General features: G+C 39.5%; 1 protein-coding gene across 7 annotated transcripts in view; it reads right to left on the bottom strand.

Moving 5' to 3' along the window:
- Nucleotides 1-3,991: 3,991 nt before the first annotated feature.
- HELQ (helicase, POLQ like) overlaps nt 3,992-23,397 on the bottom strand; it is a 41,328-nt gene continuing 21,922 nt past the window's right edge. For 2 of the 7 annotated variants that reach the window (XM_012180282.4, XM_012180285.3), the window contains 9 exons: nt 22,615-22,756; nt 22,160-22,264; nt 17,480-17,702; nt 16,215-16,372; nt 14,489-14,587; nt 10,908-11,081; nt 10,352-10,465; nt 8,770-8,904; nt 3,992-5,215 (listed from right to left, as the gene is read on the bottom strand). In XM_012180282.4, the coding sequence (XP_012035672.2) occupies nt 5,108-5,215; nt 8,770-8,904; nt 10,352-10,465; nt 10,908-11,081; nt 14,489-14,587; nt 16,215-16,372; nt 17,480-17,702; nt 22,160-22,264; nt 22,615-22,756 (1,258 nt within the window). In that variant the 3' untranslated portion in view covers nt 3,992-5,107. Of the gene's footprint in view, nt 5,216-8,769; nt 8,905-9,213; nt 9,508-10,351; nt 10,466-10,907; nt 11,082-14,488; nt 14,588-16,214; nt 16,373-17,479; nt 17,703-22,159; nt 22,265-22,614; nt 22,757-23,397 lie in introns of those variants that run through there. The other 5 variants (XM_012180283.4, XM_042251588.2, XM_012180284.4 and 2 more) reach the window with 5 other exon arrangements.

The raw sequence follows: 23,397 nt of genomic DNA on the forward strand, positions 1-23,397 counted from the left end.
GGCAACCATGTACGAAAGAGAGAGATCAAAAGACTATTTTATAAATGAAGCATGCTAATTTATCACATCATATTTGTCATCACTTCATAGCATTTTAGGCAGGAGGAAGGCCTATTATATATGCTGTCTGAGCGACTTCACTTTTACTTTTCATTTTTATGCATTGGAGAAGGAAATGGCAACCCACTCCAGTGTTCTTGCCTGGAGAATCCTAGGGACAGGGGAGCCTGGTGGGCTGCCATCTATGGGGTTGCACAGAGTTGGACACGACTGAAGTGACTTAGCAGCAGCAGCAGCAGCCATCTTGATCAAATCCTTTCCAAACACACATAGGGTAGCCTGTAATGCGAATTTGTATGTGTGTGTGTTCGTCACTCAGTCGTGTCCAACTCTTTGCAATCCCATAGACTGTAGCCCACCAGGCTCCTCTGTCCATGGGAATTCTCCAGGTAAGAATAGTGGAGAGAGTTGCCATTCCCATACGAATAAACACAAAGAAAGAACTACCAGTCTACGCTAGCTGTGACCTAGGCTCTCTTCCTTATCAATGGAGTGATCCTGGGCAAACCACACTTTCTTCATTTGTAACACAGGGTAGAAAACGATAATGTACCTCAGATTCCTCAGTAAGGAATCTCTATGCATACAAAACATTTAACATATTGTTGGCACAGGGTCAGTCAGTTCAGTTAAGTTCAGTCACTCAGTCATGTCCGACTCCTTGCGACCCCATGAATCGCAGCACGCCAGGCCTCCCTGTCCACCACCAACTCCCGGAGTTCACTCAGACTCACGTCCATCAAGTCAGTGATGCCATCCAGCCATCTCATTCTCTGTCGGCCCCTTCTCCTCCTGCCCCCAATCCCTCCCAGCATCAGAGTCTTTTCCAATGAGTTGACTCTTCGCATGAGGTGGCCAAAGTACTGGAGTTTCAGCTTTAGCATCATTCCCTCCAAAGAAATCCCAGGGCTGATCTCCTTCAGAATGGAATGGTTGGATCTCCTTGCAGTCCAAGGGCCTCTCAAGAGTCTTCTCCAACACCACAGTTCAAAAGCATCCATGCTTCGGCGCTCAGCTTTCCTCACAGTCCAACTCTCACATCCGTGTAAGCCCTCAATAAATGGTAGTTTACTGTCATCCTTATTATCATTGACAGTAACAAAAGAAAATGCAAATTTATCAGTATGATTCTAAATTACTGGAAATTGTCAAAGAAAACTAAGTATAACAATGCTTACATGTCTTTGTACTACTTTTATCATATTGGTATGGAATCCAAAAGCTGCAGTGATTCTTAGTCCTTCCTGAAAAAAATAGCAGTTTGGATATTTGTTGAGAGGATAGCTGCATTTGAAATGCTTAAACTTGATCAAAAATTTGCTGTACCCAATAGAAAAAAAAAATTCTTTTTTTTTCTTTTGGTGGTGATTGTTTAAGCTCATAATGCAAATCCAAAAAAGCTAGGACATAAGAAAGTCATTGTGAAGTTAAGCACTCTAGAAATGGGCAATCTTGCTCATAGCTTGAAAAAAATCCAAAAAGGAAAACTAGACAGCAACACAAGAATTGCTAAAATTTTAATGTGTTGAAGCTCAATTCAAGGGAACTATAGGTACACTTCTTGACGCTTCAGAGAAGTCAGATGACACCACCAAGAAGTCCACATTCAGATCTTCTCATTTTACCTAAAACTTAAGTTGGTTTAAGAACACAGGTTGAAATTCAGCTGAATATTTTCCTAAAACGTGATGCAGCCATCGTTTGAAAGCCATTCTTGGAGTGATCCGTCTTCTCCACTGTGACTTAAGTGTTTTCTGTACTTCTTTGCCCACCACTCCTTCCCTCCAACTTCTGAAAAAACTAACACAAAGCAGAAACTCTAGATCTTGGCCTCAGAGGCGGGTGAAGGACCAATTAGACCAAACAGAATCTCTTCAGGGATTTCTCCACCTGGGATGGCAGCAGAGAGCTCTTTCTGCTTTCATCTTGAAGCCACTGAGTCAGTCGGTCTAGAGTTGCCTGACAAAGAAGAGGTGGCAAGCCCTGAGAGGCTAGTCTCTGGTTCCAGTTGCTCCGAGACCAGTGTGATTGCTGTCATGTTTAAGAATGCGGCCACTATATTTTCTTTTTTGTTTAAGCTAGATATACCTGGGTTTCTATCAATCAAAACTGAAAAACCATGCTTCAATTCAGTTCAGTTCAGTTGCTCAGTCGTGTCCGACGCTTTGCGACCCCATGAATCGCAGCACACCAGGCTTCCCTGTCCATCACCATCTTCCGGAGTTCACTCAAACTCACGTCCGTCGAGTCAGTGATGCCATCCAGCCATCTCATCCTCTGTCATCCCCTTTTCCTCCTGCCCCCAATCCCTCCCAGCATCAGAGTCTTTTCCAATGAGTCAACTCTCCGCATGAGGTGGCCAAAGTACTGGAGTTTCAGCTTTAGCATCATTCCTTCCAAAGAACATCTAGGACTGATCTCCTTTAGAATGAACTGGTTGGATCTCCTTGCAGTCCCAGGGACTCTCAAGAGTCTTCTCCAACACCAAAGTTCAAAAGCATCAATTCTTTGGCACTCAGCTTTCTTCACAGTCCAACTCTCACATCCATACATGACCAATGGAAAACCATAGCCTTGACTAAATGGGTCTTTGTTGGCAAAGTAACATCTCTGCTTTTCTGCTTTTTTCTCTGCTATGTTATCTAGGTTGGCCATGCTTATTACACATTAAATTCTTAAATGTCTTTGAATCCATTTTTATTCTCTATTGTGTTCCCACTAATCTACTTTTCTTCTCTAGAGCTGAACTGTCAATTTCTTTGTATTTTAAAATCTTTTAGGGCTGATCAGCCATCACTACCCTTGGTACACTTTCAGTTGGCTCGCCTTACTGACACACTGACTGGGGGCAGGGCAGATGGTCCCAAACTGCAGGCACAGGTTTTCTAGTTTCTGAAAAGGTATTCCTCCAACCTGCTGCCTCTAATCTTAATAAATTAATAAAATAAACTATATATGAGCCTCATAAATTGATTAGCAAGAATCAGGGCTTACTTATAGACTTACTCACTTGGGCAAACTAATACAGCTGGGGTGTCTAGATTTTAAAACACTGAAGACTCAACTGTGGACCAGAGGACTGTGGACAACCTCATGGCTGAGTCCAAGCAGCCAGCAGGCGGCCAGCTGCTCTCTTACAACTTTTTAGCTGCAACAGATAGAATACATGCAGAGCAGCCCGGGACTCCACCAGGGCAATAGGATGCTGTCCTGTACCTCACACGAGGGCGTGAGGTGTGGTGATGTGATGTCATGCTGGAGACAAAATCAAGGTCAGGTGAAAGAGACACCCAGGAAGGACAAAACAGGGAAAATTCTACCAAGGCCAGACTGCATAATGGTTAAGTGCACAGACTTTGGTGTCCCAGGCAGCTCAGTGGTAAAGAACCTGCCTGCCAATACAGGAGATGCAGGTTTGATCCCTGGGTCAGGAAGATCCCCTGGAGGAGGAAATGGCAATCCACTCCAGTATTCTTGCCTGGGAAATCCCATGGATGGAGGACCCTGGTGGGCTACAGTCTGTGCAGTTGCAAAGAGTCGACAGGACTGAGCATGCATGCATGGACTTTAGATTGGGATCGTCCATGAGTTTGGGTGAACTCTGGGAGTTGGTGATGGACAGGGAGGCCTGGAGTGCTGCGATTCATGGGGTCGCAAAGAGTCGGACACGACTGAGCGACTGAACTAAACTGAACTGAGGTCCGAAGTCCCTGCTTTGCAACAAATATCAATAGCACAGGACCTTGGCCAAATTACTCTAATTTTATTGGCATCATTTTTCCAATAGCATCTGCTCACTTTGTATCTTTGTGTTACATTTTGGTAATTCTAACAATATTTCAAACTCTGTCATTATTCTTACATTTGTTAACATGATCTTTGATGTTACTGTCGCAAAAAGATTACAACTCAGCAAAGGCTCAGATGACGGTTAGAGTTTTTCAATAATATTTTTTATTAAGGTATATATGCTATTGCACACTTAATAGATTCCGGTATAGTGTAAACATAACTCCATATGCATTGTGAAGCCAAAAAATTCATATGACTTGCTTTATTGCAACAATCACTTTTTTGTGGTGGTCTGGAACTGAACTCATAACATCTCTGAGGTGTGCCCAAATTACAATGAGCTAAATGTTGAGGCACAGAGCGCTGAGACTGTGGATCTATCTGCAAAGTTGCCAATGGATGTCTCTCAGACACGTGAGGAAAGCTTCATAAGCTTTATACTGAACTAAATCAGTTCAGTACTTATAAATAATAGTAATTACTCTTTTCCCAGTTTAACCAGTCATCTACATTTGACCTAAGAATCAGAAAAGGGAGGGGGGAGAGGTAATATTTAAGTTGTGTTTAAAGAGAATCTTTAAATTATCAATTTGAGTAAGAATTCACTTTTCACAGAGGTCCTTACTTTGTGCAGCAAACTGTGTAGGTGCTATGTGGCATACAAAGACCATAACACAGGTCTTGGCCCTCTAGGGGATTTCAGACATTAATAAAGCATTATAAAGACCTGGGCATGAATGAGGGGCTCACAATAATTAGAGGAGGGAAAGAACCCATGGATAGGGTGGGGATGAGGCTGAACTTAGACAATTTCATACAGGAGACAGTATTTGAGCATTTTTAGTTGAAACAAAGTATATAATCCATTTTAAAGATAATTATCCATGCACTGGGAATAGTATAAGGCAGATAGGAAATAGTGGGTTTGTGAATCCCAGGGAAAATTCTGGGACTGCAAATAGTCCAGTTTGATGAAAGAAATGGGTAAGAGGATAATGAAAGGTCTGGTTGCAAAGGTAGGCTGGGGATACACTTGGAAACTTGGATTTCATTTTGTGGTGGATGCCAGACTTTTGATTAGAGAAATAATGCATAATTATTTATGTAAGTATGGATGAGAGGACTATTCAAACATCAGCCACAGTTCTTAATATATAGTTAAAATATATTTTTTTCATTTATAACTTATAGGAGAGCTTTAATAAAATGCATGTACAATAAATAATTCATACTTAAAAACGCTCCTCAGATAGCCTCATGCCTTTTCAGTAGAAGAGGCCACAATACCAGGGAAATCAGAAGGCAATCTCAATAATTCTTCTACTTCTTCTTGCAAAGCCTCTGCTTTCTCGTGCAACAGCATCTACAATTAAAAAATCAAGATGTGAAGCAAAAATATGCATTGTTAGGGAACTGCTAACATTTTACCACCATCTATTCAATACCTGAATCTTTATGTATCAGCATAATCTAGATATTAAAACTAATAATGAGATCGAAAAATGGTCACTTAAGAACAGCAATTATAGTAAATGAAGCTGAGGCATTTAAAGCCATTTTAGCTGATCACTGCATTTGGTATACCAAAAATAATGGGGCTTTAATACTCTCAAAGGTTTGTTTTATTGAAGACTCAGCCACTTAAAATTAACTTTTAACCTACAAAATTTAAGACAATTTTGAAAAAATTTAATTGGTTCTTAAAAATGTTACCCTATATATGTAGATTTTATTAATCCTCACAGTTTCGTATGCTATCTTTTAAAAACCTATTGAGAGAGTTAAAGCTTGGGGCCTTTTGGGGATCAAACCAGTCAATCCTAAAGGAAATCAGTTCTGAATATTCACTGGAAGGACTGATGCTGAAGTGGAAGTTCCAATACTTTGGCCACCTGATGCGAAGAACTGACTCACTGGAAAAGACCCTGATGCTGGGAAAGACTGAAGGTGGGAGGAGAAGGGGGTGACAGAGGATGAGATGGTTGGATGGCATCACCGACTTGATGGACATGAGTCTGAGCAAGCTCTGGGAGTTGGTGATGGACAGGGAGGCCTGGAGTGCTACAGTCCATGGGGTCAAAGAGTCGGACATGACTGAGTGACTGAACTGAACTGAAGGAGGTGAACATGCTGGCTCATGCTTTCCTTAAGCCTTGTGCGACAATGTATCTTGCGCGATACATTAGGCTTTCTATAGGTCCTGAACTAATGATCACACAGCACAATGTCTTACTCGTGGAAATGCTTTCCTTAGGCTCTACGTTAAATGATTATAATTGTTAAGAATCTTGCCTGGGAACCTGTTTCTCAAGACTTGTACCCCTGATTACACAGCAACAGTGTATCTAGCCCAGAGACCTTGCCCTGGACCGGTTCTCCCTGGCTAATCTTGTGCCAAAGTTATCTCAGGATGTATGCCTTGGGAAAGGGTCTGGTGGAACTCTTACAATCTTGAGGCATTCTTTTTATCTAGTCTCAGCAGCCAGTTGAGAAGTATATAAGGCCCAACTTAAACTAGTGAGGCAGGTACTCTTTCTACCCACTTCTGATGTCCATGTCAGAAGCTTTCTCTGTTCTGCGACTTTAAAATAAAATTTTGCACACAAAGCTCTGAGTGACTGAGAATCTTCTTTGGTCCTGGAGTTAAACCTTCTCCTTCAAAGACCACAAATCCAGCAGCACCATTTACCATAAGCTGCCACTATCAGTGTTTCAAAGAAAACTTTTATTCAAGCTCCTAAAACTAATATGGTTAATTTCAAAAGGAGCATGATAAACAAAGAAAGTATTTCTAAACCTAGTACATACTAGATGTCAATGAATATTTGAATAATGATTTTCCCCCTTTCTTTAAAAACAATGGAAATCAAATATTAGTATTTGTTGCCACTGGGTTTGTGTATATTGGTGTGAAACACTTGCATTATTTCTCTTACAACATTTTATAACAAAAAGCTCAATAAAAATCATAGAAGAAAAAAACCACTCTCTCTACCAATTTGATATAAAGCATAACATTATGCACATTATTGTGCCTGAAGTTGTCTAATACTTTTGACATTTAAAGTCACTTATTAAATATTTTGGCCATTGATACTACAGTTCCCTCTGTATACTTTTGTGTTTTTTTGATGTGGACAACTTTAAAAGTCTATATTAAATTTGTTACAATATTGCTGTTTTATGTTTTGGTATTTTGGCTGTGAGGCATGTGAGATCTTAGCTCCCAGACCCCCTGCATTGGAAGGGCAAGTCTTAACTCCTGGACCACCATGGAAGTTCCCCTTTGTATCTTTAATAACATGTAGTCTAATACTATAGTCTTGCTCTACTACTTACTGACTAGCTATGTTTCCTTGAGTAAATCACTTCATTTCTTTAAATCTCATTTATTTATTTATTCAAATATTTGTTAAACATCTACTATAGGCTGAATACCGTGCTAGGTGCTCCAGCAATGAAATAATTACAATTTCAACCCTATCAACCCAAAGAACTCCTTATCTAATAGGACAAGTTGTAGTGTCCTGAGAGGGCTGTGGTGAAGATCAGTCACAAAAATACAAACAATGGGAGAGCCTTTCAAAAAAGTAAGCTGGAAACTTACTTTTCAGTCAGTTCGATTTATATATGACAATAGTGTAACAATGAACTTAAAAAAAACACACACACACAACTACACAATTCCAGACCACAAGGATGGAAATATAGTTGAGATCAAGAAGGAAATAATCCCTTGCTGTTGGGTTGTTAAATTGTGTCCAACTCTTGGATACGATGTCATGGACTTTAGCCCGCCAGGCTGCTCTGTCCATGGGATTTTCCAGGCAAGAATACTGGAGTGGGTTGCCTTTTCCTTCTCCAGGGTATGTTCCCGACTCAGGGATTGAATCCATGTCTCCTGCAGTGGCAGGTGAATTCTTTACTGCTGAGCCACCTGGGCAGTCCAAATAACCCCTAACTGCTGCATAATGGATTTACCCACATGGGGCAGGAGGGTACTGACAACCTGGATTGCACCTAGCAAAGTGTAACCACGATAGTGAACCTAAGAGTAGACTGTTGACTACAGGTGAAAGAAACAGAAAAGAGAAACCTTGGGAGGCAACAAGAGCTGTTTTCAGTTCAGTTCAGTCGCTCAGTCATGTCTGACTCTTTGCGACCCCATGAATCGCAGCACACCAGGCCTCCCTGTCCATCACCATCTCCCGGAGTTCACTCAGACTCACGTCCATCGAGTCAGTGATGCCATCCAGCCATCCCATCTTCTGTCGTCCCCTTCTCCTCTTGCCCTCAATCCCTCCCAGCATCAGAGTCTTTTCCAATGAGTCAACTCTTCGCATGAGGTGGCCAAAGTACTGGAGTTTCAGCTTTAGCATCATTCCTTCCAAAGAACACCCAGGACTGATCTCCTTTAGAATGGACTGGTTGGATCTCCTTTCAAGTATGTGAAAAATCACCAAATGAGAAAAGGAAGAGCCTGGTTGCAGAGGTAGTACTATGATACCATGGTAGGCATTTTAAGGCAGCCTCATTATACTGGGATGCTGTTTGTAACACTGAGTCCAAAAATAAAACTTAGTTCTCCAGGTTGTAAATTCCTTGTCAGTGGGGGTGTTTAAAGGTGAGAAGACCAGATGTTGGGGATGCTGAGGAAAGGACTTCTGTGACAAGAGTAGTAGGAGGCAGAATTCAATGAGTTCAGAGTTCCTTATATGTCAATGAACTCTTAAAAGTGCCTTTATTTTTTAGGAGATCCTTTTTCTCTTTTTAACAAGCCTTGTATCATGACATATGCACTATTTTTATCCACATATTGTGAATATATATTTTTGTGCCTATAGTTAATATGTCTAAAGTATAAGGAGATAACTCTGTAAAATATCATAAAGATTAAAAAATGCCTTGTTTGCTTACCTTGGCTGATGAAACAATTTGCTTGGCCTGGCGTCTTGATAAATGATCAATTGTCCTTATCAGCACTTCAGGGTTTGCATTAGCTAAGTGCGTTAGACTTTTATAACCTGCACTGTATAACTGTCTTGCTCGACCCTGCAAAGTATTTATAAAAATCATTAGGATCAGAATTGGGGATTAGGAAAAAATAATTAAGTGTTTTACTGAAGGGAAAAATTCATTTGCAAGAGATAGGAATAAACTAAGATAATAAAGTAAATATGAAAAGATAACACATCAGAATCTGAAGGAATTTTAAAAGTGTTTTAGAAGAATTTTAAAATAATTTAGGTGGCTCCAATCTGACTGCAAGAGAGCTAGTTTTCTGTGCAGCTGAAGTCAATTGATGTGTGCTGCAATCAGAAATCAGAGAAGGCAATGGCAACCCCACTCCAGTACTCTTGCCTGGGAAATCCCATGGGCGGAGGAGTCTGGTAGGCTGCAGTCCATGGGGTCGTGAAGAGTCGGACACGACTGAGCGACTTCACTTTCACTTTTCACTTTCATGCATTGGAGAAGGAAATGGCAACCCACTCCAGTGTTCTTGCCTGGAGAATCCCAGGGACGGGGGAGCCTGTTTGCTGTCATCTATGGGGTCACCCAGAGTTGGACACGACTGAAGCAACTTAGCAGCAGCAGCAGCAATCAGCAATTAGAAACCTGGAGACTTCTCTGGTGATCCAGTGGTTAAGAATCCACCTTCCAATGCAGAAGATGTGGGTTCGATCCCTGGTTAAGGTTAGGATCCCACATGCCGTGGGGCAACTAAGCCCACATGCCACAATGACAGGTCCCACGTGCCACAATGAAGATACCCCATGCCCCAACTAAGACCCAACACAGTAAAAAATTAATTAATTAATTAAATAGTAAAGAAACAAAAAACTCCTTAGGGTACTTGGGGGAGGGGCATTAGTTCAAATTCTCAATCAAATGTTTTAGTTCAGTATCCTTAGAATGTTCTCACTAACTACACAGGGACCTCTGGAGTGTGTATGTGAGTGTATGTATGAGTGTGCACGCTTTCCCAAGCAGAATTCCTCTGGTTTAAGAACTGAATAACAGAATAAACAGAAAGCAAGGGTCGGTCAAAAACAGAAAGCTGAGAAACCAGCTGAGGAAACCTTCATCTCATTCTCTTAGAAAATGTAAATGACCCTCACTGCCACCGAGCAGCCACCACCTTCAACTAGCACTGTCTAAACTGACAGTGAGTCAGAAGGGGAGTCTCTGCTGGAGAGGAGGAAGGCACGGCACACACGCCTGCTTGGAGGAAAGAGGCGTGGCACGCGCACGTGGGGAGAATCACCCTGTCTCTACTGCTACATTTATCCACAAATGTGACTTTACATCAGGACTGCTTCTGGACTGATAGGGATTTGGGGGAGGCCAGGGCAGCAATTTATTAAAAACAAATAAAAAAGATTCCCATGATAAATGAGTAATATGGCTATTGTTGCCACTTACTCTGTGACACAGCAGTAAAATCTGATTTTTCTGTGAGCTGAAATCATCTCAGTCGGGGAGCTAACAAGTCACTAACCTCTAAAACCCCAGTCACTTCCATGAGTGGGATTAGCTCTGCCTTTACACAGTAGGTCAGCTTCTTGGTGAGTTCTCCCAAAAGGGCCCTGTAAACCCAGAACTCCTCAAGCTCCTGCAAAACAGAAGAGATTCGCAGGATTGAAATGTCGTAAGATATTTCAGAATTCAGTATGTGTGGTAGGGGGCTCAGAAAGGACTCGCCCTTTGGTAAACTCTGGAAGTTGCGTAAAGCCAGAGGCGAACAACGACTCTGAGCAAAATTACTATGAGGAAACATGGCAGAGGTGGAGGGATTTGAACAGAATGCTTTTAGGATGAGGACAAAGAGTGTAAACCGAAAAATCAGTCAACAGGAAGAATTCTAGGGAGGGGGTTCAGGAGAGAGGAACACATGTATACTCGTGGCCGATTCATATTGATGGCAAAAAACATCACAATACTGTAATTATCCTCCAATTAAAATAAGTAAATAAATATTTTTAAAAAGAGTTCTGTTCACTTTGACCAAAACATCAAGATGTGCCAAGCATGTATCATCTAGTTAACGGAATTACCTCACAGAAATGTAACACACAGGAGGAGAATGCCGCAGCTGCAGAGAGAAGGCTTTGTATATATCCTCGAGGCATGTTAAACTTTTCAGACACACTCCAAATGTTGGTCTCTTTGAGCAAAGTATAAAGAATGAAAGACAGGTACAGCCTGTTGACAATGTTCTTGTCCACCTTCTAGAAAGACACAAATAAATTCATGTATTGGACCTGCTTAAAATGTACACCACATTCAAACTGGACAAAAGGGAATGAGAATGAAGCTGCACACAGCAGGGAGAGGACAGAGTGGTTCTACAGAAATAAATCGAAGTCATAACAAATGTACTTTAGGTTAGTTCAAAGTATTATTTTTTCCAAGTGTATAAAAAAAGAGATATGTCAAACTGTTTCCAATTTAAATTTCCTTCTATAGGGAGCGTAGTGAGTTGAACTGTCCCTCCTCAAAAGATATACTCAATTCCTAAACCTTGGTGCTTCTGAACGTGACCTAATTTGGAAGGGAATCTCTGCAGATGTAATTAGCAAAGGATCTTGAGATGAAACCATCCTGGATATACAGGGGGCCCTTGAGCCCAATAGTCAATGACTGATATCCTTACAAGAGAGAGGACATGAGTGACAGAGGAACTGGTATGAAGACAGAGGAGGCAGACTGTGGTGAGATGGTGACTACAAGGATTGCTAACAACCACCAAAGGCCACGAGAGAGGCAAGATGGTTCTTCCTCAAGCCTCTAGAAGGAACAACTTTGCCAGCATCTTGATTTCAGACTTCTGGCCTCCTGACCTGTAACAGAATAAAGCTCTGTTGTTTTAAGACACCGGGTTTGTGCTAATTTGTGATGGCAGCCTTAGGAAAAGAATACGGGAAGAGAAGGAGTTGGGGAAACCTTTACATTTACTGTAGAATTTATAGTGTTGAGTGTTAGTCGCTCGGTCGTGTCCAACTCTTTGTGACCCCACGGACTATAGCCCACCAGGCTCCTCTGTCCATGGAATTCTCCAGGCAAGAATGCTGCAGTGGGTTGCCATGCCCTTCTCCAGGGGATCTTCCTGCTGGGTCTCCTGCATTGCAGGCAGATTCTTTTACTGTCTGAGCCACTGAGCCACCAGGGAAGCCTCAGGTAGTACTTACAGGTTGGGTACACACACACACACACACACACACACACACACACATTCTACATATATACACACACACACACACACATATTCTACATATATATATATGACTGTGATTATAAATTAGACAAATGTGTTTATTTAGATAAATATGTTAATAAGCTTGTTTATATTGTAAACTAAGAGTAAATATTAGCTCCTATGACTTAAACCTGGTCATGGTAAATAATTAATGTTTCCAGAAATTAAAACACTGAATGCTTCCTGTAGTTGATAATTTCTATTCTGTATATATGCTTTCGCCTGTGGTGCCTAGTGATTAGTTTTTGTGTAAAGCATTTCATAGCTAATACCAAGCTAACTCAAAGACTGAGTAACGCATGCTTGAAATCAGATAAAAAAAAAGAATGAACTTTAAAGAGAAAAGGGAGGTTTAAAATATACAATTATATCCTCTACTATAGTAAAAGAATGTTTAAGATGAGAACTTAGAATGTTTGAGAACTTAGATGAGCACATTGAAGGACATAAGAATTTTAGATTCTGTATGTTTGATACTAGATCACCCTTTTAAAAGCTTTAAGCTGAAAAGGCATGACAGTTGAATAACATCTAGGAAAAGATCACCTTTTAATTTCCCAACTTTAGTGCACCTTCATTATTAACTATAAATTGAGTCAATGCGGATTTTTGCTTAGAATGTATTTTCTAAGCCAAGAAAAATGACATAATTATATTACACGGCGAGATAAGTCACTTTATGCCAATTTCAAGATCTTTTACAAGAAATGTTTAAAAAGGTCCTTTCCAATGTGGAGAAATCAAGTAGATTTTAAGCAAATATGTTCTCTAGAAATTTGTTTAAAAAGATACTTATAAAGTATTAAAATAGTAACTTGTTCATTTGTAATTAAATCCATGCTCATACTATTTTAAATAATTATAAATTGAACAAACATTTACTGACTGTTTTATAAAATGTAACAAAAATAAATTCTGATTCAAGTTTCAAAAGATGCATTATTGCAACATGATTTTATAACTGTTTATTACTTGGTAATGAGCTCCAGATTAATATGTTTTTTTAAATATATTTTAGAGTTTGAAACAAAAGGTTTGTTTTAAGAAATATTTTTATTCAACATTCTGAAGGTCTAAACAATAGTCACTTCTGAGGTAAAAGACCCAATCTAAATATTGACAACAAGAATACTGAAGTACCACGCACTTATACTGTTTTGATACTTCAATACAGGGGACAGCTTCACCATTCAATTCAAGTGTAAGTAAAACATCTTCCATTTTTCAAAATGAAATAGTAATATCTATATAAATTTAAAAGATATACAGGGAAATGGTAGGTAAGATCATTAGGCTTCAATGAAGATTAGATTACCAAAGAAAATGAAAATTGAAAAAAAAAAGTGTAATTATTATGCTGCTGCTAAGTCGCTTCAGTCGTGTCCGGCTCTGTGCGACCCCATAGATGGCAGCCCACCAGGCTCCCCCGTCCCTGGGATTCTCCAGGCAAGAACACTGGAGTGGGTTGCCATTTCCTTCTCCAAAGCATGAAAGTGAAAAGTGAAAGTGAAGTCGCTCAGTGTGACCCCATGGACTGCAGCCTACCAGGCTCCTCTGCCCATGGGATTTTCTAGGCAAGAGTACTGGAGAGGGGTGCCATTGCCTTCTTGTAATTATTATGAGGTAGAAAATTATGTTAATTAAGGAAATGAATGTGTGTTTGCCAAAGAATTATTTTTACTTCTCGTACAGTTAGTGGCGCACTCAGAACGTGATTCTTGTTTGTTGACTTAACTTTAAAAGACAAAAATATAAGATACCACACAAGAGTACTTGGCTTCCCTGCTTCAACCTACTAAAATGCTGTATGTACTTCAAGCACATTGGTAGTTCTTTGGGACAACGAAAAGCACCAACAAAAACAAAAATCCAAAAACTCGTCTTATGTTAGAATTCCTGATGCCAAGTGGATGCTTAAGAAAAAGTTTCTAGAAAACTTTTCTCCCATGAACTGAACTTATTTCAGGATTCTCTTCTATAACATTGTGAAAATATTTTACAATTGTTATAATTTAAACCATAATGAGTAGCCTAAGAAAACAGATTAGTAAGGTTGACCTTTTCCTATGCTAAGAGTCTTAGATGTGCATGGCTATTTTAGAAATACAAAGGTACACTAAAAAGAGCCTTCACAACCACCCAGAAAGAACATTATTTTTAAAATATACCTAAATTTCTGGTTTGCAGATGTTTTGAATAGTAAAGTGGTAATTATATTAAAGACAAAAAAGTGAACCAAAACAAACAAACAAAGGAGATGAGATGACAGCATTAATTTCTGTTACGTGAACTTAGCTATTTAGGAAAGAAAAAAAGACTACGGTTACGTGAACTTAGCTATTTAGGAAAGAAAAAAAAAAAGACGACGATGGTACGTACCTTCCTAATAGCTTGACCTGATGCTTTCTTCCCAATATAGTTCTCAGAGACTCCAACCAGAGCAGCGACATTTTGTTCTGCTGGACTGAGTTGGTTAAACTACACAGAAAAAGAATACAGAGAAAAATTAAACTGTAACTTTAAAAAGTCTGCCATTAACCAAATCTAGTAGTCATATCACATTTTCATCATTATAAAAATCTATGAAAAATAACACAAATTTTACTTACAAGTATTGCATTATAAGTAATACAAATAACACAAGTATTTACTTACAAGTATTTTACTTACAAGCTTGCAATACTTTTAATGTATTATTAAAATATAACAAACTTTAATAGAATGAACTTAAAGACATGGCCACAAATACTGTAACCATGGTCTATGATTTTCATGGACTGTGTTTATGTTTCATACAAGAGATGTCTAGGGAGGGATAGGAGGGAAAGGTTTTGGAAGTAACCACACTGTTTATACGGAGAAGGCAATGGCAACCCACTCCAGTACTCTTGCCTGGAAAATCCCATGGACAGAGGAGCCTGGTAGACTGAAGTCTATGGGGTCGCTGCAAGTTGGACACGACTGAGCGGCTTCGCTTTCTCTTTTCACTTTCATGCATTGGAGAAGGCAATGGCAACCCACTCCAGTGTTCTTGCCTAGAGTACCCCAGGGACGGAGGAGCCTGGTGGGCTGCCGTCTATGGGGTTGCACAGAGTCAGACATGACTGAAGCGACTTAGCAGCAGCACTGTTTATATACATGTGTTTGTGCGCATGTGCTCAGTCATGACCAGCTCATGGACTGTAACCTGCCAGGCTCCTCTGTCCATGGGCTTCTCCAAGCAAGGATACTGGGACGGGTTGCCATTTCCCATTCCAGGGGATCTTTCTGACCCAGGGATCAAACCTGTGTCTCCTGCACTGGCAGGTAGATTCTTTACCACGATGCCACCTGGGAAGACCTGCATACTGCCACCGCCTGTTCAGAGTAAAATCATAGTAGACTGTCCTCTACCACTTGGTTTTATAAGTATAGCCAGTTCCACCTTAATCCTGGCGATAGAGATGATTATTCCTTCTCAGGTATCAACATCACTGGGTTTGGTGTGACAGGACGTGACACCGTGTGTGACTCTGACAGAGCTTTCATGTAATTAAACTCTCAACCATCAGCGATGGTTTTCTTTACATTTCAGGCATTAGAAAATGTAGTGGTCCCCACATCGCAAGAGTAACCACCTTGGAGGGATGGGGACCAGACATGGTCCTTTCTTCTCTTCTGCACCTTTCTTTATTTTTTTGACAATTAACATGTTTACATGTAACAGAAAATATTTAAGTGAAACAAACAAAAAATGCTCTTGCCACAAAAAGTATTAGTCGCTCAGTCATGTCTGACTCTTTGCAGTTCACATGGACTAACCCACCAGGCTTCTCCATCCATTGAATTCTTGAGGCAAGAATACTGGATTGGATTGCCATTCCCCTTCTCCGGCAGATCTTCCCGAGCCAGGGATCAAACCCAGGTCTCCTGCATTGCAGACAGATTCTTTATCGTCTGAGTCTTTTTTCTGGCTATGAAAATATATTTGAAATTGGGCTTTTCATCTTTCAAAAGGCCCAATTTCAAGTAAATTTGAATAGCAAAAAAAAAAAAAAAATCACATGATAAAAATCATACTGTGATTAATTATTTTAGCCTGTATTGAAAAATCTTATCTTCTCACCTGCCTGAAGTATATCATCCAATCAGGGTCACACTGAGAAGCCATATCATAGGGAGTTGTTAAGTAGATTAGATGAAGAAGGCTTTCGAGCACAAGTCCCTCAAGACCTTTCTTCAAGTCTCTGTAAAGAATGTCACAATAAGCCAAATCTATAGTTCCTAAAAGAAAGACACAAAGAGTTCATTTTTCATAATCACCAAAGGAGGAAAGAGGTGATTTTAAAGAAAGTCTGGTTTACCTAAACATAGCAAAAGTCTTGAGGGACTTCCCTGGTGGTTCAGTGGCTAAGTCGCCACAGTCCCAGTACAGGGGGCCCAGGTTCTATCCCTGGTTAGGGAACTAGATCCCACATGTCACAAATAAGAGTTTGAGTGCCACAACTAAAGATCCCTCACAGCCAAAAAAAAAAAAAAAATTCTTTACCATTTCTTACTATGTAACTTAGCACAAAATTTAGGAGGTCACTTTGATATTATAGTATCCATCAACATTTAATAAGTACATACCTTCTGACCTAATTAATCTATTCTTGGGAATCTAACCTAAAGAAACATCTCCACACATATCCAAAAATACATGAACAGAGATGCTCTTGTTTATAACAGAGAAAAATCAGAAACAGTATAAATGTCCATCAATAGGGGAGTGGTTAAATACATTACGGTATCTATAGTATGGATGACTATTGTACTAAAAGAAAATGAGGTAGATTTAAAGGGACTGATGTGTGAAGATGCTCATGATATTTTATAAGTGAGAAAAGCAAGCTGCCTCCAAATGCTTATACCATTCAATATATATGTGTGTTCATGTGTGTGTGATACATATATAGTACATATGTATATATGCATACATACATGTAACACAAACATAAATATACATACACAAAATATTTAGAAGAATATATATCAAATTGTTATGAAATTTACAGAAAATTTCTAGAAATTGCTATTGCTATTCTTGGTAGGATATTAAGACTTATATGATTACAAACCTTGTATTTATATTATTTGTATGATTGCTGGGGGAGGCGCGCATAAAGAAGGGAGGATCATCTTTTCCTCCATGTATTTCTACAGTATTCTAAATTACTTGCAATTCAAAACATTTTTCAACTTTTAAAAAATTGAAGTAGTTTAACAGTTTGTAAGATAAGATTATTATTATTAATATGAAATTACAAATCTAATTTAGAGTTACAGAAAATTTCTATTTTTTCCGGTGCATTTCCTCAGATTCATAGTCAGATTCAGGTAAACTCTTACCCTTAAAAGAAGCTCGTCCCAACTTTGTGATATGAAAATTATTTTGGAACTCTTCTTCAGACCCATACATAGTATCTTTTCGTAGAAGTCCTTTTTCTGTCAAGTATCTAAGTGATTCCATAGTTATTTCCCAGAGACTTTTTTCTTTCAACAAAACCTTTTGCTGAACACCAAAAAGTGTACCACTCATAAAATGATATATGTCATCCAGGTTTGTTGCAATCTGAAACAATTCAAGATACCATTAGAGCAGCTTCTCTAATTCAAGGCATCATTTTGAATGAATAATTCATCAATATGAGGACTCATTTCCATACCTCAAAGCTATTCAAATAAAATATCAATATAAAAGCTACATAGTTGCATAAAGGTACTCTTATAATAATATTTTAAAATGACAAGAAAAAACAATTGAAGGGAGAATACAGTTATCATATTTATACTCTTAATGAAGACATCTACACATTTCTGATTCAAAAACTCCTTAGGTTTTTGAGTAATATTTCACAGTATCTCCAAAGCTGTGCCCTCTGCTCACTCCCTACTAGTTATCACTAATTCCCACTTGGCCTCCTTCAGAAATCCTCCCTCCGTCCCCTTCCAGCCACATGTGAAAATATTCTTTAGCTCTAAAAATTGTATTTAAAAAAACACATATGGAAAACACAACTGAAAGTCTCTACTAAAGCAGGATCCGGCAATATTCTCCCTGACATTTTACCTGAAAATAAACAGCAGTTTTCTACCTCTTTTTGTCTCTCTCATCCCCATCTCCTTTTCTTGTTCTTTTGCTGCCGTTTTTTTTCTCCCCCAGCTCACTGTTTAAAACTTATAATAACAGTGGAGGTATTCAGACGTAGAGCTGACTCTGAGTGTGAATAACTTACATTAGCCAATTTTAATGAAATCAGCATGTTATACTAAAATATAGTCAATCAATGAGCATATTTCTCTCTGTTTCAATTCCAATGATATTTCAGTGGGAAAACTGGAGTAGTAATTTCACAGTAAACCAATATAAAGGGTAGCAAAAAATACTATGGAGCAGGGACACTTCCTATTGCTTTTTCTCCTTTTAATAAAAGTCCATCCTTAACATAATATTCATTCAGGCTAAAACTGCACTTTTAAGATATTCAAGAACTGATACTCAGTTTACAGATTATCAACATACTTAGTTTCTATACTGTTTTTTAATTGAGTACAGTTAACACTGGGGGTAAACAAACCAACCAACCCCTTTACTTGATCCTTCTAGCTACCATCACGTTATCTTTGTATCCCTCTATAAAAACTTTTAGACATAGTGATTTTAACCCACTGGGATAGCGTCTATCTCTGGCTTCTCAAAGCTGGGTTCTCCACTGTTGCCCCAACCTGCAAATGCAGCCATGACCAACTCCAAAGCCAGACCATAATTCAAGTATTTACTGAATGCCAACCACATGCCAGGCACTATGCTAGTCACTGGGATTTGGTGATACAGGAGCATAAATGTGGACCTGTCCCAGGGCTTCATTCCGAGGGGGTAAAGTTATCAGCCAAAGAAAGTCACTAACAAGAATACAACTACAAACTGATGGGCGCTACTAAAGGAAAGAAGGGTGTTTCTATAAATTGCATCCAAGAGACTGACTGCACTCGGGGGTAAAGAAAGGCTTCCCCAAGGAAGTGGTGGTGAAGTGAAAGTCTGACGGTGGAGCAGGAGTGGGTGAGACCAAGCGCTGAGATGAATGAGTTCCAGGCTTGCAGACCACTGCGGTAGGAAGGGCATAGAACATGAAATGAAAACAGAAGGGCAGTGTGTCTGGTGTGCAGAGTGAAGAGTGTGTTGAGAGATGATAAGGATGCAGAGAGAGGCAGAGGCCAAATCTACACAGTGCTGCTGTTGTCCAGTTGCTCGGTCATGTCTGACTCTTTGCGACCCCATGGACTGCAGCACGCCAGGCTTCGTGGTAAGGGCTTTCCAGGTGGCTCGCCAGTGAAGAATCTGCCTGCCTGTGCAGGAGATGAGGATCCGATCCCTGAGTCGGGAAGATCCCCTGGAAAAGGAAATGGCAACCCACTCCACTATTCTTGCCTGGAGAATTCCATGGATAGAGGAGCCTGGTGGGCTACAGCCCATGGGGTTGCCACCAAGTTGGACACGACTCAGCAGCTAAACAAGACCGTGATAAGGGACCTGGACTCAATCCTAACAGCAGTGGGAGACAACCACTAACAAACTTTAGACAGAAAGGGATTTATATTTGGAGAAGATCGATCTATTGAAGAATAATACGGAGGGGCTGTGGGAAGGCAGGGCACAGCTGATGCCAGGAGACCAGCTGGGCGGCCATCACAGGGATCTAGGCAGGACCTCAGCACCTGCGAAAGAGTGTGCAAGCAGCCTGTGTGGCCTCTTTTTGCCTCGGATTCTATTTTGTGTGAAAGCAGAACTACATTATTTCATTCAAAGGTACACAAAGATCAGAGATAAAAACATACCAAGGGTCTACCAGGGTGTCTGAAACATAGTTGTGAGAAATGATCACCGGAGGCTCCCTGCGTCCCAGGGCGCAACAACTGTTATGTTCTAATTCCTGGAGTTTCCATCTCTTCCACCAAAACCTAGTGTCCCCAAGAATGCCCACCTCCACCCTCCTGCCTCTTGACCTCATCCTGCCCTTCTCGCCTCTCACCCCTATCCCACTGGTTGTTTCTGTCTGGAGGACTTGACTTCTTCAATTCTAACTCCAAAGATTTTTCTGCCTCTCCACCCTGTAATTCCAGCCTCCTTCCACAACTAGGGCCCTGTGGTGAAGCCTTACCTCAATGTGCAGGAAGAACCCTGATGGCCTGTTCTTCTCAGCACAGGGCCCAGAAGCCTCATAAAGGCAGGTTTGGAACAACAGTTGCCTACCGGCTAATCTTCTGAGCTGACTCTGCCTGGTCTTCTTGCTGCTGTACTTCAATTGTTAACACAGAATTTTACTGAAACTGTTGAGCCCTATGGATCTGGCATCGCAGGCCCATAAAACCACACCCTTGTGGCTAAGTCGGCTCCCCCAGGATTCCTGTACCTGAGTGCACTGGTCTCAAGTGAAGCCTCAATTCCACTGCCTTGCATGGAGTTCTAACTCATGACATACACGTATTTGTCAGATGTATATTTTCTTCCTGCCTTTTCACTGCTTAAGTAGCATCTTTTGAAGAGAATTATAAAAATATGAGGTCGATTGATTTTTTCTTTAATGATTTATGTTGTTTGCTTTCCTTATAAGAAATCTTTGCCTACCCTAAGGCATTTCCAAATAAATTTCAGTATCGATCTGTAATTTCTTTTTAAAAAAAAAAAAAAAAGAACAAAACCTGTTGAGATTTTGATTGGGATTGCACAGAATTTATAGACCAATGCGGGAAGAAGTAACATTTGAACAAAAGTGAGCGCTCCAATTCATGAAGACTCTCTCCGTTTAGGTCTTTCTTTAGAGAAGACTCTCTTTAGGTCATCTTTAATTTCTCTCAGCAGCGTTTTATAGTTTTCGGTGAGTTTTAAGTGAGAGTAATTTACACAGGGTAACAAGAGACCAGAGCTGTGACTGGGACACAGGTATGTGTGACATGGGAGCCCTTGCTCTAAATCACCACAAAACACCTTGACGATTCCTCCACTGATACGTGACTGTGTTACAAGTCTTCAGTCTAGTATTTAAGCACCCTCTGCCACCCTCTCCAACTATGGCACACAGCCTGGCCCAACTTTTTCCACCCAACTTTCTACTCTTAGGTTATCTTCAGCCTTCCTCTATAGCTACAATATCCAGTCTATTGACTGTTATTCCACATCATCTTTAGGTTTCTCATCTTTCAATTTAAGTACCTGGAATGGCTTATTCCTTCTCTCTGTTCATCTAAAACCTCTATCACCTTCAATACTCAGGACTAATTCTTCTTTTCTATAGCCTTTGGCTCTTATGCCAGGGGATAAAATATTACACCATTCATCTGCAAGGCAACCAAAACAGTCTCATGATATCTTTTACTTATCAACTACCTTTTGAACTTTCACTTACACCAATCTGGGATAATAAAGGTAGGCTATATGATAGATTAAGACTCCTGGTTTTTAGTTCGATAAAGCTGAATTCAAACCCTGGCTTTACCAGTTTGGGACTGAGGGACCTTGGGCACAAGAGAATAAGCCTAAAAAAGAGGTTTTACTCAAGAATAACCTGAAAAAAGAGTCAATTTCTAATCTTAGGGAAAAGACTGTTTTCCCATTGTGCCCCACCCAACTTTTTTTTTTTTTTTTTAACTTTCTGCCTGATAAAGGCTATACTGACTTCACAAATGTTTATTATGGTCAGAGGACTTACAGGGGATCTTTTCTTACCAAGGCAGAGATGCTGGATTATCTGACATCAGGACCCATGCTTCTAAGGCTCCTTTATCCCCCACAGTATCCACCAAAGTCTCTTACTTATAATGGATGCCCAGTTATTATTTGTTCCATACAATTCAAAGGATTAAAAATCCACATATAAATCCAGTTGCAGATTTATCATGTCACAGACTGCTCTTTTTCACATTATATAGAAGTGAACATTTTTTTCAACTTTCTTTACAGTTTTCAAAACTTTTCAACTGCCACTGTCTCAAATAATAGCAATAAGATATAAAAATATTAAAAAAAAATACCTTCAAACCAATCAAAGAAAGAAACAAAGTTTGGATTCCCTTGGTGAATTCCTGAACAAGATGGCTATAGCAGTTTTCCAATGGTTTGCTTATTAACTCCAATACCTACAAGAGTTAAAGCAATACTATGTTTCACATTATTATAAAAAATAAATTGTGTTCCATATAAAATTTTATAATTTGCATAGATCTTGTGGAGGTTGGGAGAGAGAAAAAACAGAGAGACAGAAAAATAAGAATTTAGCAGGTATCCACACGAAAATGGAAGAAGATAGGGAAAATACTTTTCATTGAAATACAGAACTATTCAAGCTACTCTTTCTAATGCTTAATCACAGAGAAGGAAACATTATTCAAAGGAAATTAATAATTAATTTTTAAAAGATGATATCAAAGGGTGAAATTAAAGACTGAGAAAAGACAACAAAACCACCAACTAACAACCAGATTATTACCTGTTGCTTGTCTTTTTCTTGCAATATAAGGATACTCTCCCCAACAGAATCTATTCCAGCACGGCCAGCTCTGCCAATCATCTGCTTATACTGATTCCTCTTTAAAAATTCCTTAGCAACATAGGGTGCTCTTAATATAACTCTATGGAATTGATAAAATTAATTAAAAGTGGTATTAGATCTATACCATTAACATCTATTTTTAAACTCTTCATTTCATTATTTTTATATGATATTCAGTTTAGTGACATATTAACTCAAAGTAATACGTAACTACTATTTACCAGTAATCTATGTTATGATGTTCTAGGTTCTTTATGTACATTATCTGTAATCTTACAAAACTTGTGGTGATAATATTCTTATGTACTTTAATTTTCCTTCAAAGTGGTTGACTGAAGCACAGATAAGTAGCTTATAAAAACCAACAAGATTAGTAATTAACAGAACCATAATTTGAGCTTAAGTCTGCTTAGCTGCAAAGCTTATGATCAATCCACTATAGCAATGCTCTCAAAAGGTTTTTGATTTGATACTCCATAAATGAAAAATCTGACCACAGGCCACTGCTGCTGCTAAGTCACTTCAGTCATGTCCGACTCTGTGCAACCCTGTCCCTGGGATTCTCCAGGCAAGAGCACTGGAGTGGGTTGCCATTTCCTTCTCCAAAAGGCCACTAACACATGCGTATTTATTTATGAATTTGTATTGTCAACTACATAAAATTGCAGATTTCAACTGTTTTTGACCTACAACATGGTGATTTCAATCCTATTTATGTAT

The sequence above is a fragment of the Ovis aries genome, chromosome 6, assembly GCF_016772045.2.
Source record: "Ovis aries strain OAR_USU_Benz2616 breed Rambouillet chromosome 6, ARS-UI_Ramb_v3.0, whole genome shotgun sequence".
NCBI classification, from domain to species: Eukaryota; Metazoa; Chordata; class Mammalia; order Artiodactyla; family Bovidae; genus Ovis; species Ovis aries.